Raw genomic sequence first — 12,054 nt, forward strand, 5'->3', positions numbered from 1 at the left:
CCAAAGCATGATGTTTCCACCCCCATGCTTCACAGTAGGTATGGTGTTCTTTGGATGCAACTCAGCATTCTTTGTCCTCCAAACACGACGAGTTGAGTTTTTACCAAAAAGTTATATTTTGTTTTCATCTGAACATATGACATTCTCCCTATCTTCTTCTGGATCATCCAAATGCTCTCTAGCAAACTTCAGACGGGCCTGGACATGTACTGGCTTAAGCAGGGGGACACGTCTGGCACTGTAGGATTTGAGTCCCTGGCGGCGTAGTGTGTTACTGATGGTAGGCTTTGTTACTTTGGTCCCAGCTCTCTGCAGGTCATTCACTAGGTCCCCCCGTGTGGTTCTGGGATTTTTGCTCACCGTTCTTGTGATCATTTTGACCCCACGGGGTGAGATCTTGCGTGGAGCCCCAGATCGAGGGAGATTATCAGTGGTCTTGTATGTCTTCCATTTCCTAATAATTGCTCCCACAGTTGATTTCTTCAAACCAAGTTGCTTACCTATTGCATATTCAGTCTTCCCAGCCTGGTGCAGGTCTACAATTTTGTTTCTGGTGTCCTTTGACAGCTCTTTGGTCTTGGCCATAGTGGAGTTTGGAGTGTGACTGTTTGAGGTTGTGGACAGGTGTCTTTTATACTGATAACAAGTTCAAACAGGTGCCATTAATACAGATAACAAGTGGAGGACAGAGGAGCCTCTTAAAGAAGAAGTTACAGGTCTGTGAGAGCCAGAAATCTTGCTTGTTTGTAGGTGACCAAATACTTATTTTCCACCATAATTTGCAAATAAATTCATTAAAAATCCTACAATGTGATTTTCAGGATTTTTTTTCTCATTTTGTCTGTCATAGTTGAAGTGTACCTATGATGAAAATTACAGGCCTCTCTCGTCTTTTAAGTGGGAGAACTTGCACAATTGGTGGCTGACTAAATACTTTTTTGCCCCTCTGTGTGTGTATATATATATATATATATATATATATATATATATATATATATATATATATATATATATACACACACACACATGTATATACCAGTCAAAAGTTTGGACACACCTACTCATTCAAGGGTGTTTTTTAGTTTGAACTATTTTCTACATTGTAGAATAATAGTGAAGACATCAAAACTATGAAAAAACACAAATGTAGTAACCAAAATAGTGTTAAACAAATCCAAATTATTTTATATTTGAAGTTCTCAAAGTAGCCACACTTTGCCTTGATAACATCTTTACACATTCTTGGCATTCTCTCAACCAGCTTCATGAGGTAGTCACCTGGAATGCATTTCAATTAACAGGTGTGCCTTGTTAAAAGTTCAATTGTGGAATTTCTTTCCTTCTTAATGCGTTAGAGCCAATCAGTTGTGTTGTGACAAGGTAAAATACAAAGTCCATATTATGGAAAGAACATCTCAAATACGCAAAGAGAAATGACAGTCCATCATTACTTTAAGACATGAAAGTCAGTCAATCCAGAACATTTCAAGAATACTTTCTTCAAGTGCAGTCGCAAAAACCCTCAAGTGCTGTGATGAAACTGGCTCTCATGAGGACCGCCACAGGAAAGGAAGACCCAGAGTTACCTCTGCTGCAGATGATAAGTTCATTAGAGTTACCAGCGTCAGAAATTGCAGCCCAAATAAATGCTTCAGAGTTCAAGTAACAGACACATCTCAACATCAACTGTTCAGAGGAGACTGCGTGAATCAGGCCTTCATGGTCAAATTGCTGCAAAGAAACCACTACTAAAAGACACTAATAAGAAGAAGAGACTTGTTTGGGCCAAGAAACACCAGCAGAGGACATTAGACCGGTGGAAAACTGGCCTTTGGTCTGATGAGTTCAAATCTGAGATTTTTGGTTCTAACCGCCGTGTCTTTGTGAGAAGCAGAGTAGGTGACTGGATGATCTCCGCATGTTTGGTGACCACCATGAAGCATGGAAGAGGTGTGATGGTGGTTTGCTGGTGACACTGTCAGTGATTTATTTAGAATTCAAGGCACACTTAACTAGCATGGCTACCACAGCATTCTGCAGCGATACGCCATCCCATCTGGTTTACGCTTAGTGGGACTATCATTTGTTTTTCAACAGGACAATGACCCAACACACCTCCTGGCTGTGTAAGGGCTATTTGACCAAGAAGGAGTGATGGAGTGCTGCATCAGATGACTTGGCCTCCACAATTTCCAACCTCAACCCAAGAAAATAAAATCTCTTGAATGAGTAGGTGTATCCAAACTGTTGACTGCACATATATAGTGAACCAAAATATAAATGCAACATGCAACAATTTCAAAGATTATAAAGTTCCAGATCATATCAAGAAATCAGTCAAGTGAAATAAATGAATTAGGCCCTAATCTATGGATTTCACAACTGGGAATACAAATCTGCAACTGTTGGTCACAGATACCTTAAAAAAAAAGGTAGGGGCGTGGATCAGAAAACCAATATCTGGTGTGATCACCATTTGCCTCATGCAGCGTGACACATCTCCTTCGCATAGAGCTGATCAGACTGTTGATTGTGGCCTGTAGAATGTTGTCCCGCTCCTATTCAATGCTGTGCAAAGTTGCTGGATATTGGAACACACTGTCGTACATGTCGATCCAGATCATCCTAAACATGCTCAATAGGTGACATGTCAGGTGAGTATGCAGGCCATAGAAGAACTGGGACATTTTCAGCTTCCAAGAATTGTGTACGGAGCCTTGCTACATGAGGCCATGCATGATCATGCTGAAACATGAGGTCGGTGGTGGATTAATTGCACGACAATGGGCCTCAGGATCTCGTCACAGTATCTCTGTGCATTCAAATTGCCTTCTATAAAATGCAATTGTTTTTGTCTGTAGCTTATGCCTGCCCATAACCCCATCGCCACCATGGGGCACTCTGTTCACGTTGACATCAGCTAACGCCATACACTTGGTCTGTGGTTGTGAGGCCTGTTGGGATCTTTTATTTTAGCTCATGAAACATTGGACCAACACTTTACATGTTGCGTTTGGATTTTTGTTGTGTATATAAAAAAAAAGTGCCTTCCACGAATAAGATGTGTGGTTGTCCCACCTAGCCATCTTAAGATGAATGCACTAATTGTAAGTCGCTCTGGATAAGTGTCTGCTAAATGACTCAAATCTAAATGTCATATTTAGCTTGCATGTAAAATAATGGCATTTTGAAAATGCACAAATGTGTTTTAGTGAAGTTATGCTTGATTATAAGAAAAAACACTAGATGGATAACTTACCAGAATGCAGGATAGAGGGTAACAGATGTCATATTTAATGTCACAAACATATCACTTGTCTTTCAATATTTCAAGCAAAGCCCAATTAAAAAGTGAAAACAAATGACACAATTAACCATCTAAAATGTTGGATTCATGTTCTGAAAAAAATAAAATAAAGAAACAGCTCTTTATTCTACTTAACTTATATCTAATTTCCCTCACAAAAATAATGAATGCTTGCTTTTTTATAATGTAAACACGATCCACATTTCTAGACACAATTCAAAACATATGGTACAGAAAAAGCACCTTAATTTGACATATTCAACATAATTCTGTCTTGAAAGGCATGGTGGGGTGGGGATTTCCAATTCTTCCTCCGTGGCAGATAGTTAGGTAGTCTCTTCCTCACTCCCGATGGACCAGGACAAACAGACCCAGCAGGAAGAGAACAGCGTACTGGGAAGGGGAAGAACAACAAAATATTAGTATCCCTGTTCCGAGGATCTGAAACCAACAGCTTTCCGTCTGCCAGTTGCTCTCCTACTGTTTAGTGTCTGGCTGCTGGTCAGAATCTCTAACCTTTAGAGTACCTGCATAACGCTCCTAATAAGGCTGAATTTAGTAAACAATTCATAAAACCTTAGGTGATTTTCCTTCTAATGATGACGATGTAAAATATCTTACCTTGAATTTGGGATAGTCGTTCATCAGAATGGTAACGATTCCGATGTATGGCACAAACCTGGAGACAAAATTGACATTCAACATCAGATGACATGTTCATGACAATGTCATGTCGCTGTTATGATGTACAATTCAAGTAAATTATTACCTAACATTACATCTTCAATAGTTAAATACAGTGGTGGGAAAAGTACTCAATTGTGGTACTTGAGTAAAAGTAAAGATACCTTAGAAAATGACAAGTAAAAGTCACCCAGTAAAATACTACTTGAGTAAAAGTCTAAAAGTATTTGGTTTTAAAAATATTTAACAAGTATAAAAAGTAAATGGAATTGCTAAAATGTACTTAAGTATCTAAAGTCAAAGCATAAATCCTTTCAAATTCCTTATATTAAGCAAATCAGACGGCAACATTTTCAATATACGGATACCCAGGGGCACACTCCAACACTCAGACATAATCGGAAATCGGTATTTTTGGACACCGATTTAAAAAATGTTTTACACCTTTATTTAACTTGGCAAGTCAGTTAAGAACACATTCTTATTTTTGATGACAACCTAGGAACGGTGGGTTAACTGCCTCGTTCAGGGGCAGAATGACAGATTTTTACCTTGTCAGGTCGGGGGATTCAATCTTGCAACCTTACAGTTAACTAGTCCAACGCTCTAACCACCTGATTACATTGCACTCCACGAGGAGACTGCCTGTTACGCGAATGAGGTAAGAAACAAAGGTAAGTTGCTAGCTAGCATTAAACTTTTCTTATGAAAAACAATCAATCATTATCACTAGTTAACTACACATGGTTGATGATATTACTCGTTTATCTAGCGTGTCCTGCGTTGCATATAATCGATGCGGTCGTATTCGTGAAAAAGGACTGTCTTGATCCAATGTGTACCTAACCATAATCAATGCCCTTCTTAAAATCAATACACAAGTATATATTTTTAAACCTGCATATTTAGTTAATATTGCCTGCTAACTTGGCTCGTTGCGAACTCTGTGAAGACTATTTCTTCCTAACAAAGACAGCCAACTTCGCCAAACAGGGGATGATTTAACAAAAGCATATTTGCGAAAAAAGCACAATCGTTGCACGACTGTACCTAACCATAAACATCAGTGCCTTTCTTAAAATCAATACACAGAAGTACATATTTTTAAACCTGCATATTTTGCTAAAAGAAATCCAGGTTAGCAGGCAATATTAACCAGGTGAAATTGTGTCACTTCTCTTGCGTTCATTGCACGCAGAGTCAGTGTATATGCAACAGTTTGGGCTGCCTAATTTACCAGAATATTACGTAATTATGACATAACATTGAAGGTTGTGCAATGTAACAGGAATATTTAGACTTATGGATGCCACCCGTTAGTTAAAATACAGAATGGTTCCGTATTTCACTGAAAGAATAAACGTCTTGTTTTCGAGATGATAGTTTCCGGATTCGACCATATTAATGGCCTAAGACTCGTATTTCTGTGTGTTATTATGTTATAACTAAGTCTATGATTTGATAGAGCAGTCTGACTGAGCGGTGGTAGGCACCAGCAGGCTCGTAAGCATTCATTCAAACAGCGCTTTAGTGAGTTTTGCCAGCAGCTGTGCTTCAAGCATTGAGCTGTTTATGACTTCAAGCCTACCAACTCCCGAGATTAGGCTGGTGTAACCGATGTGAAATGGCTAGCTAGTTAGCGGGGTGCGTGCTAATAGCGTTTCGAACGTCACTCGCTCTGAGACTTGGAGTGGTTGTTCCCCTTGCTCTGCAAGGGCCGCGGCTTTTGTGGATCGATGGGTAACGCTGCTTCGAGGGTGGCTGTTGTCGATGTGTTCCTGGTTTGAGCCAAGGTAGGGGCGAGGAGAGCGACGGAAGCTATACTGTTACACTGCAATACTAAAGTGCCTATAAGAACATCCAATAGTCAAAGGTTAATGAAATACAAATGGTATAGAGAGAAATTGTCCTATAATAACTACAACGTCTTAACTGGAAATATTGATGACTCCTGTTAAAAAGGAACCACCAGCTTTCATATGTTCTCATGTTCTGAACAAGGAACATAAACGTTCGGTTTTTTTTTACATATATTGCACTTTTACTTTCTTCTCCAACACTTTGTTTTTGCATTATTTAAACCAAATTGAAAAGGTTTCATTTTATTTGAGGCTAAATTGATTTTATTGATGTATAAGTTAAAATAAGTGTTCATTCAGTATTGTTGTAATTGTCATTATTACAAAAAAAATAAAATAATAATAATAATAAAAAATATATATAATAATAATAAAATAAATATAAATATATTTTTTTTTTAAAGAAAAAAGAAGAAAAAAAAAAACGGCCGATTAATCGGTATCAGCTTTTTTTTGGTCCTCCAATAAATCGGTATTGGCGTTGAAAAATCGTAATCGGTCGACCTCTACTCCAAATACACCTCTGCTGTTTTCAATCAGGATCTCAGCGATCACTGCCACATTGCCTGCATCCGCTATGGGTCTGCGGTCAAACGACCACCCCTCATCACTGTCAAACGCTCCCTAAAACACTTCTGCGAGCAGGCCTTTCTAATCGACCTGGCCCGGGTATCCTGGAAGGTACCTGGAAGGACCTCATCCCGTCAGTCGAGGATGCCTGGTCGTTCTTAAAAAGTAATTTCCTCACCCTCTTAAAAGACAGTATTGTGCAGCCGTCTTCATCGACCTAGCCAAGGCTTTCAACTCAATAGCCTTGGTTTCTTAAATGACCATGCCTCGCATGGTTCACCAACTACTTCACAGACAGAGTTCAGTGTGTCAAATCGGAGGGCCTGTTGTCCGGACCTCTGGCAGTCTCTATGGGGGTACCACAGGGTTCAATTCCCAGGCCGACTCTTTTCTCTCTCTCTCTCTATATATATATATATATATATATCAATGATGTCGCTCTTGCTGCGGGTGATTCCCTGATCCACCTCTATGCAGACGACACCATTCTGGCCCTTCTTTGGACACTGTGCTAACAAACCTCCTAACGAGCTTCAATGCCATACAACACTCCTTCCGTGGCCTCCAACTGCTCTTAAACGCTAGTAACACCAAATGCATGCTTTTTAACCGTTCACTGCCCGCACCTGTCCACCCGACTAGCATCACTACTCTGGACGATTATGACCTAGAATATGTGGACAACTACCTAGGTGTCTGGCTAGACTGTAAACTCTCCTTCCAGACTCATATTAAACATCCCCAATACAAAATTAAATCTAGAATCAAATCTAGAATTGTCTTTCTATTTCGCAACAATGCCTCCTTCACTCACACCGCCAAACTTACCCTAGTAAAACTGACCAACCTACCGATCCTCGACTTCAGCGATGTCATCTACAAAATAGCTTCCAATACTCTACTCAGCAAACTGGATGCAGTCTATCACAGTGCCATCCGTTTTGTCACCAAAGCCCCTTATACCACCCACCACTGCGACCTGTATGCTCTAGTCGGCTGGCCCTCGCTACATATTCGTTGCCAGACCCACTGGCTCCAGGTCATCTAGAAGTCTATGCTAGGTAAAGCTCTGCCTTAGCTCACTTGTCACGATAACAACACCCACCCATAGCACTCGCTCCAGCAGGTATATCTCACTGCTCATCCCCAAAGCCAACACCTCCTTTGGCCGCCTCTCCTTCCAGTTCTCTGCTGCCAGTGACTGGAACGAATTGCAAAAATCGCTGAAGCTGGAGACTTATATTTCCCTCACTAACTTTAAACATCAGCTATCTGAGCAGCTAACCAATTGCTGCAGCTGTACATAGTCCATCTGTAAATAGCCCACCCAATCTACCTCCCTCATCCCCATATTGTTTTTATTTACTTTTCTGCTCTTTTGCACACCACTATCTCTACTTGCACATCATCTCCTCATTTATCACTCCCGTGTTAATCTGCTAAATTGTAATTACTTGACTAATATGGCCTATTTATTGCCTACCTCCTCATACCATTTGCACACACTGTATATAGACTTTCTTTTTTTCTATTGTGTTATTAACTGTACGTTTGTTTATTCCATGTGTAACTGTTTGCTTGTTTGTTTGTTTGTTGTTTGTGTCGCACTGCTTTGCTTTATCTTGGCCAGGTTGCAGTTGTAAATGGGAACTTGTTCTCAACTAGCTTACCTGGTTAAATAAAGGTGAAATAAAAAATAAATGAAAATTAAAATGTAGTGAAGTAAAAGTTCACCAAAAACATAAATACTAAAGCCAACTACAGACACACAAAAAATAAAATAACTTAAGTAGTACTTTAAAGTATGTACACAACTGGTTAAATACCTGAGAAGGCTTAAAGCAAAAAAAATAAATCCTGTGACTGAAACTAGTCTGGGGCCAAGTTAACCTGCCCTTTCATGTCAGAAAGTCATGGCCATCATGCTTTCAGGGAAAGTGAATAATTGTGTACATGTATTAGACCTAGACTGCGAGTTTGACCAATTCCAGTCCCTTTCCTTAGGGGGTCCAGGGTCCACCCTGGGATAATTTGTAAGTAGAAGACTGAGAAGGTCAGTTCTGGTGACTTTTTAAAGGGACATTCTACTCCAAAATGAAACTAAAATGATGCTGAAACCATTTCAAATTAAATTACCACCTTTAGAAATTTGTCCAATAAAATATTGGTAAAATCATATTGGACCATGCATATAGCCTATGCATGGTCTATATTATCAGATATGCTATAAGCAATATCACCTGTAGCTCAACTGATGCAGCATAGTGACTATAAAATGTACATAGACAAAGTCCATGCTTCAGCCTATCTGTATTTACCCATTGGACACAACATCCTGATCGTTATTAATAACTATTATTTTATTATAAATATATCAATGAATTATTATTCACTCTAAGATATTTTTGGTTTCTATTACAAACCGTCATTGTCCATTTAAGACACCGTTGCCCCTTTTAGAGCTGTTGCATATTGATTCAGAGTCTTTTCGGTCAGCCGGATCATTTGGCTCCTTTCACCTAAAAGAGCTTCTCATTTGGCTGCCCATCAGTAGTGCTTAGAAATGTACATAAAACCATGAAAAATGGTCAACCCCTAATTTAAAGCCTAAAATGTTACCTACCATTATGTCAGATCGTGAAATTTGAGTTCAAATACATTTTTACCTGACCAAATGATTAGATGGCTTGCAAAAATAAAAAATAAAGACCAAAAAATGTAAAGCACTGAAAAGAATAGCATAGTGCGGAATGAGGGTCTCTCCTCACAGTATGGTTCCTGCACTGAGGAATGATCATCTTTTATCATTTATCTGCAGATAGTCGATGTCTGGAGATAAAAAAGCAGCAGTATGCACATCAGGGAGTCAAATAAACTGGAGAAATTATTTTTTTGCAAAAAACAACCTAATCCTTTTTTTTAAAAGCAGCTTGTTCGCAAACTACCCATCACTACTTTGCGCAGAAGTACCTAAACCATGCTCTGTTGTAACCAGAGCATTTCTAAAATGATGCCACTCGCACAATTGAAGGAGTAAGAAATAAACGTGGTAGCAATGGAAAACTGGGATCCTCCTCTTTAAAAGAAAAAAATATATTAAAAAAGGCCAAACCCGCTTTCAGAATACATTTGCCAAAACTCCTCTGCCAACTTGAATGCGCCTCGAGTGTATGGATGTGACAAATGGAAAAAAATGATTAACTTTTAAACTGCCATTTTCATCTGAACATCCGAGTGTCAGCAACAGTATGTCAGTTCAGTACACACAGCATAACAGAGAAAATAACATATTTGATAATACATTTATTTGGGAAAATATTACTTCATATTAGGATATGTGATCTCCAGATCAGCCCCCCCACACACACCTTTCCCCCTGAGACTTTTATGCGGATCTACACTGATCTCAAATCCGTCACTGTGATGGAGAACTTTAAACCATGCTTGAGCCCTTCCACTACTACAGGCTAGATGAGCGCAGACTCAAGTTCAGTTTAATTTTGCACTAAATAATATCTCAAGGGAAATGGTATCATATAGATCCAGTGAAGTGAAGCATGAGACTGAAGTCATACAGCAGACTAAGCCTAGTATCACTCTGGTGGAATGAGATAAATGCTCACCCTCTGGCTCGTCCCACCACATCTTTTTTCTCTAGCCAGTGCTGTCCCGGCTTGTATAGCCCTCTGTCATCTACAGAGTTGTTGTCACCTTTGGTCAGGAACTTGATTTCGCCATTTTCCCTGGAGATAAACAACATTTAGATTTAGTTTGGATGTCATACAGCTATTTCCTGGCCCCAGAGTGGCTTATGAAGTTGCTCTGACAATGACATTTATTCAGTTACCCAGCAAATACGAGGTAAGAAATATTACAGAATATTTAGAGCCTAGTTTGAGTGTTATGTAGCAATACAAACTTTTTGGGGGAAGTAGGCCTTCTAAAACTTATAACAAACAAAGAGAACTATCCCGAGAGAGAACTAGTGCATTTCAATAACTACAGAAACATCATAGACCAACTTTTCATGAATCTTTAGTACTCTGTGTACTATGGGGATCTCTCTGCCCTCTATCCTGAAGACCACAATCTCTCCGACTCTGATGGGGTCTTCAACCCGGTTTGTTAGGAACAGAAGGTCTCCTCGATGGAAAGCAGGTTCCATACTTCCACTGAAACCAAGGACATGTTACAGTCAAGTATAGACAGGTTACTGAAAATTAGCAGATGCACTTCAGACAAACAGCAGGTATGTTGGTGCTACACTTTGGTTATGAAAGTGGCAAATTTCCCCTTACCTTGTAAAGTGCTTTGATTGTATTGAAAAGCACCCAATCTACATAAATCCAACACCAATCAATGCTTTACCTGAGGACGACAACAATAGGGCTCTCGCTGCCTGTCACGACCATCAGTCCTTTCCAGATCATCAGGGCTGAGGACACTATCATACCAAAATTCAGCACCTGGTAGTAGAGCTGAAAACAAATAAGACAGGTTGTCAGGCTGAGACGAGGATAAGCTAGTGTTCGCTTATAACAACGTCATAATAACTATATCTACCAACAGCTGGTTCTGGGGACTAACAAGGTGTGCAGGCTTTTGTCCCAACCCAGTACTAATACATATGTTTCAGTTAATAAAGGGTTTGGTGATCAGCAGAATCTAGTAGAAACTAGTAACTTAGGCTGGAATAAAAGTCTGGACACTTTGTAGGTCCTCAGCGCCAGGTTTGAAGAAGACTGAAGTAACACCATATTTAGGCAGAGAGGAAATTGTACGGGCTAAAGCTACATTGACTTTGCAAGGTTGCTAGCTAGTTATTTTGACAACCCAGTTTATCATGCATGTTCAGTAGGCGATGTAACGTATATAACCAGCAGGGTATTTTTCTTTATACATGATTAAGACCACACGGAAAGCTGGGTAGCTAGTTAGCATAGACGACTTGACATTTTAAGCAACGTGTTATTAACCAGACGACTAATGTTGCTAGCATAACTAGATAGCTAGCTAACTAGCCTTGGAAGAATCCGTCACATTCACACAACAAAAACAATTTTATCGTACATACCTGGCGCTTATTCATCCGCCGCACATCATCAAGGAAATCTAAAGACAACATCGTCCCGGTATTGAGTTTATAAAATTACCGAAATGAAATAAAAACCAGTGATCGATATATAAAAAGCGAACATATGGCTAAACGTCCGAGAAACTTGCATCCAAATCTTCCGGGTACACTCAGCCGGAAGTTCCGCCCACATTCAAAATATTTTGTCGAGGTGTCGCTTCTCGATACGGGGGCTGGCAGACAGAAGGTTTGGATATGCAAATTTTAAGAGTTTTCATTCACTTATGTAGTAAACACCCGATTCAATTACAATCAGTCGATCTAATCGACAACTATCATTATAAATCAAGCGATATGAATCAGACAGTGCGGCGCCGCCTGAAATGAATGTATGAAAACTCTAAAAGCATATTGTAAGAGACAATTAAATCCACCAGCACAGAGAGAAAACTCTTCACTAGTGACCTGAAGAGAGAATACCCTTATCCAGTGACCTACAGAGAGAAAACCCTACTCCAGTGAACTACTGACAGGTCCCATAGTCTCTCTCTGAATGAGCA

General features: G+C 39.6%; 1 protein-coding gene across 1 annotated transcript; it reads right to left on the reverse strand.

Annotated features, from left to right (window-relative positions):
• Positions 1–3,271: 3,271 nt before the first annotated feature.
• On the reverse strand, positions 3,272–11,692 carry LOC139412241 (signal peptidase complex catalytic subunit SEC11A). Its single transcript, XM_071159078.1, has 6 exons — positions 11,495–11,692; positions 10,789–10,898; positions 10,443–10,592; positions 10,044–10,163; positions 3,929–3,986; positions 3,272–3,700 (listed from the first exon to the last, which is right to left on the reverse strand). The coding sequence occupies exons 1-6, from the start codon at positions 11,543–11,545 to the stop codon at positions 3,650–3,652; spliced, it is 540 nt and encodes a 179-aa protein (XP_071015179.1). The 5' UTR covers positions 11,546–11,692; the 3' UTR covers positions 3,272–3,649.
• Between the last annotated feature and the right edge of the window lie 362 nt (positions 11,693–12,054).

The sequence above is a fragment of the Oncorhynchus clarkii genome, chromosome 6, assembly GCF_045791955.1.
Source record: "Oncorhynchus clarkii lewisi isolate Uvic-CL-2024 chromosome 6, UVic_Ocla_1.0, whole genome shotgun sequence".
In the NCBI taxonomy this organism is placed as follows: Eukaryota; Metazoa; Chordata; class Actinopteri; order Salmoniformes; family Salmonidae; genus Oncorhynchus; species Oncorhynchus clarkii.

Bases quoted from the DNA above. Each gene is read 5' to 3' on its own strand.
- LOC139412241 (XM_071159078.1), bottom strand. From the start codon at position 11,545: ATGTTGTCTTTAGATTTCCTTGATGATGTGCGGCGGATGAATAAGCGC. The intron at 10,899-11,494 runs GTATGTACGATA...ATTTGTTTTCAG, and splicing joins GGCGGATGAATAAGCGCCAG to CTCTACTACCAGGTGCTGAA. The intron at 3,987-10,043 runs GTGAGCATTTAT...TTTTGTCTCCAG, and splicing joins GTGGTGGGACGAGCCAGAGG to GTTTGTGCCATACATCGGAA.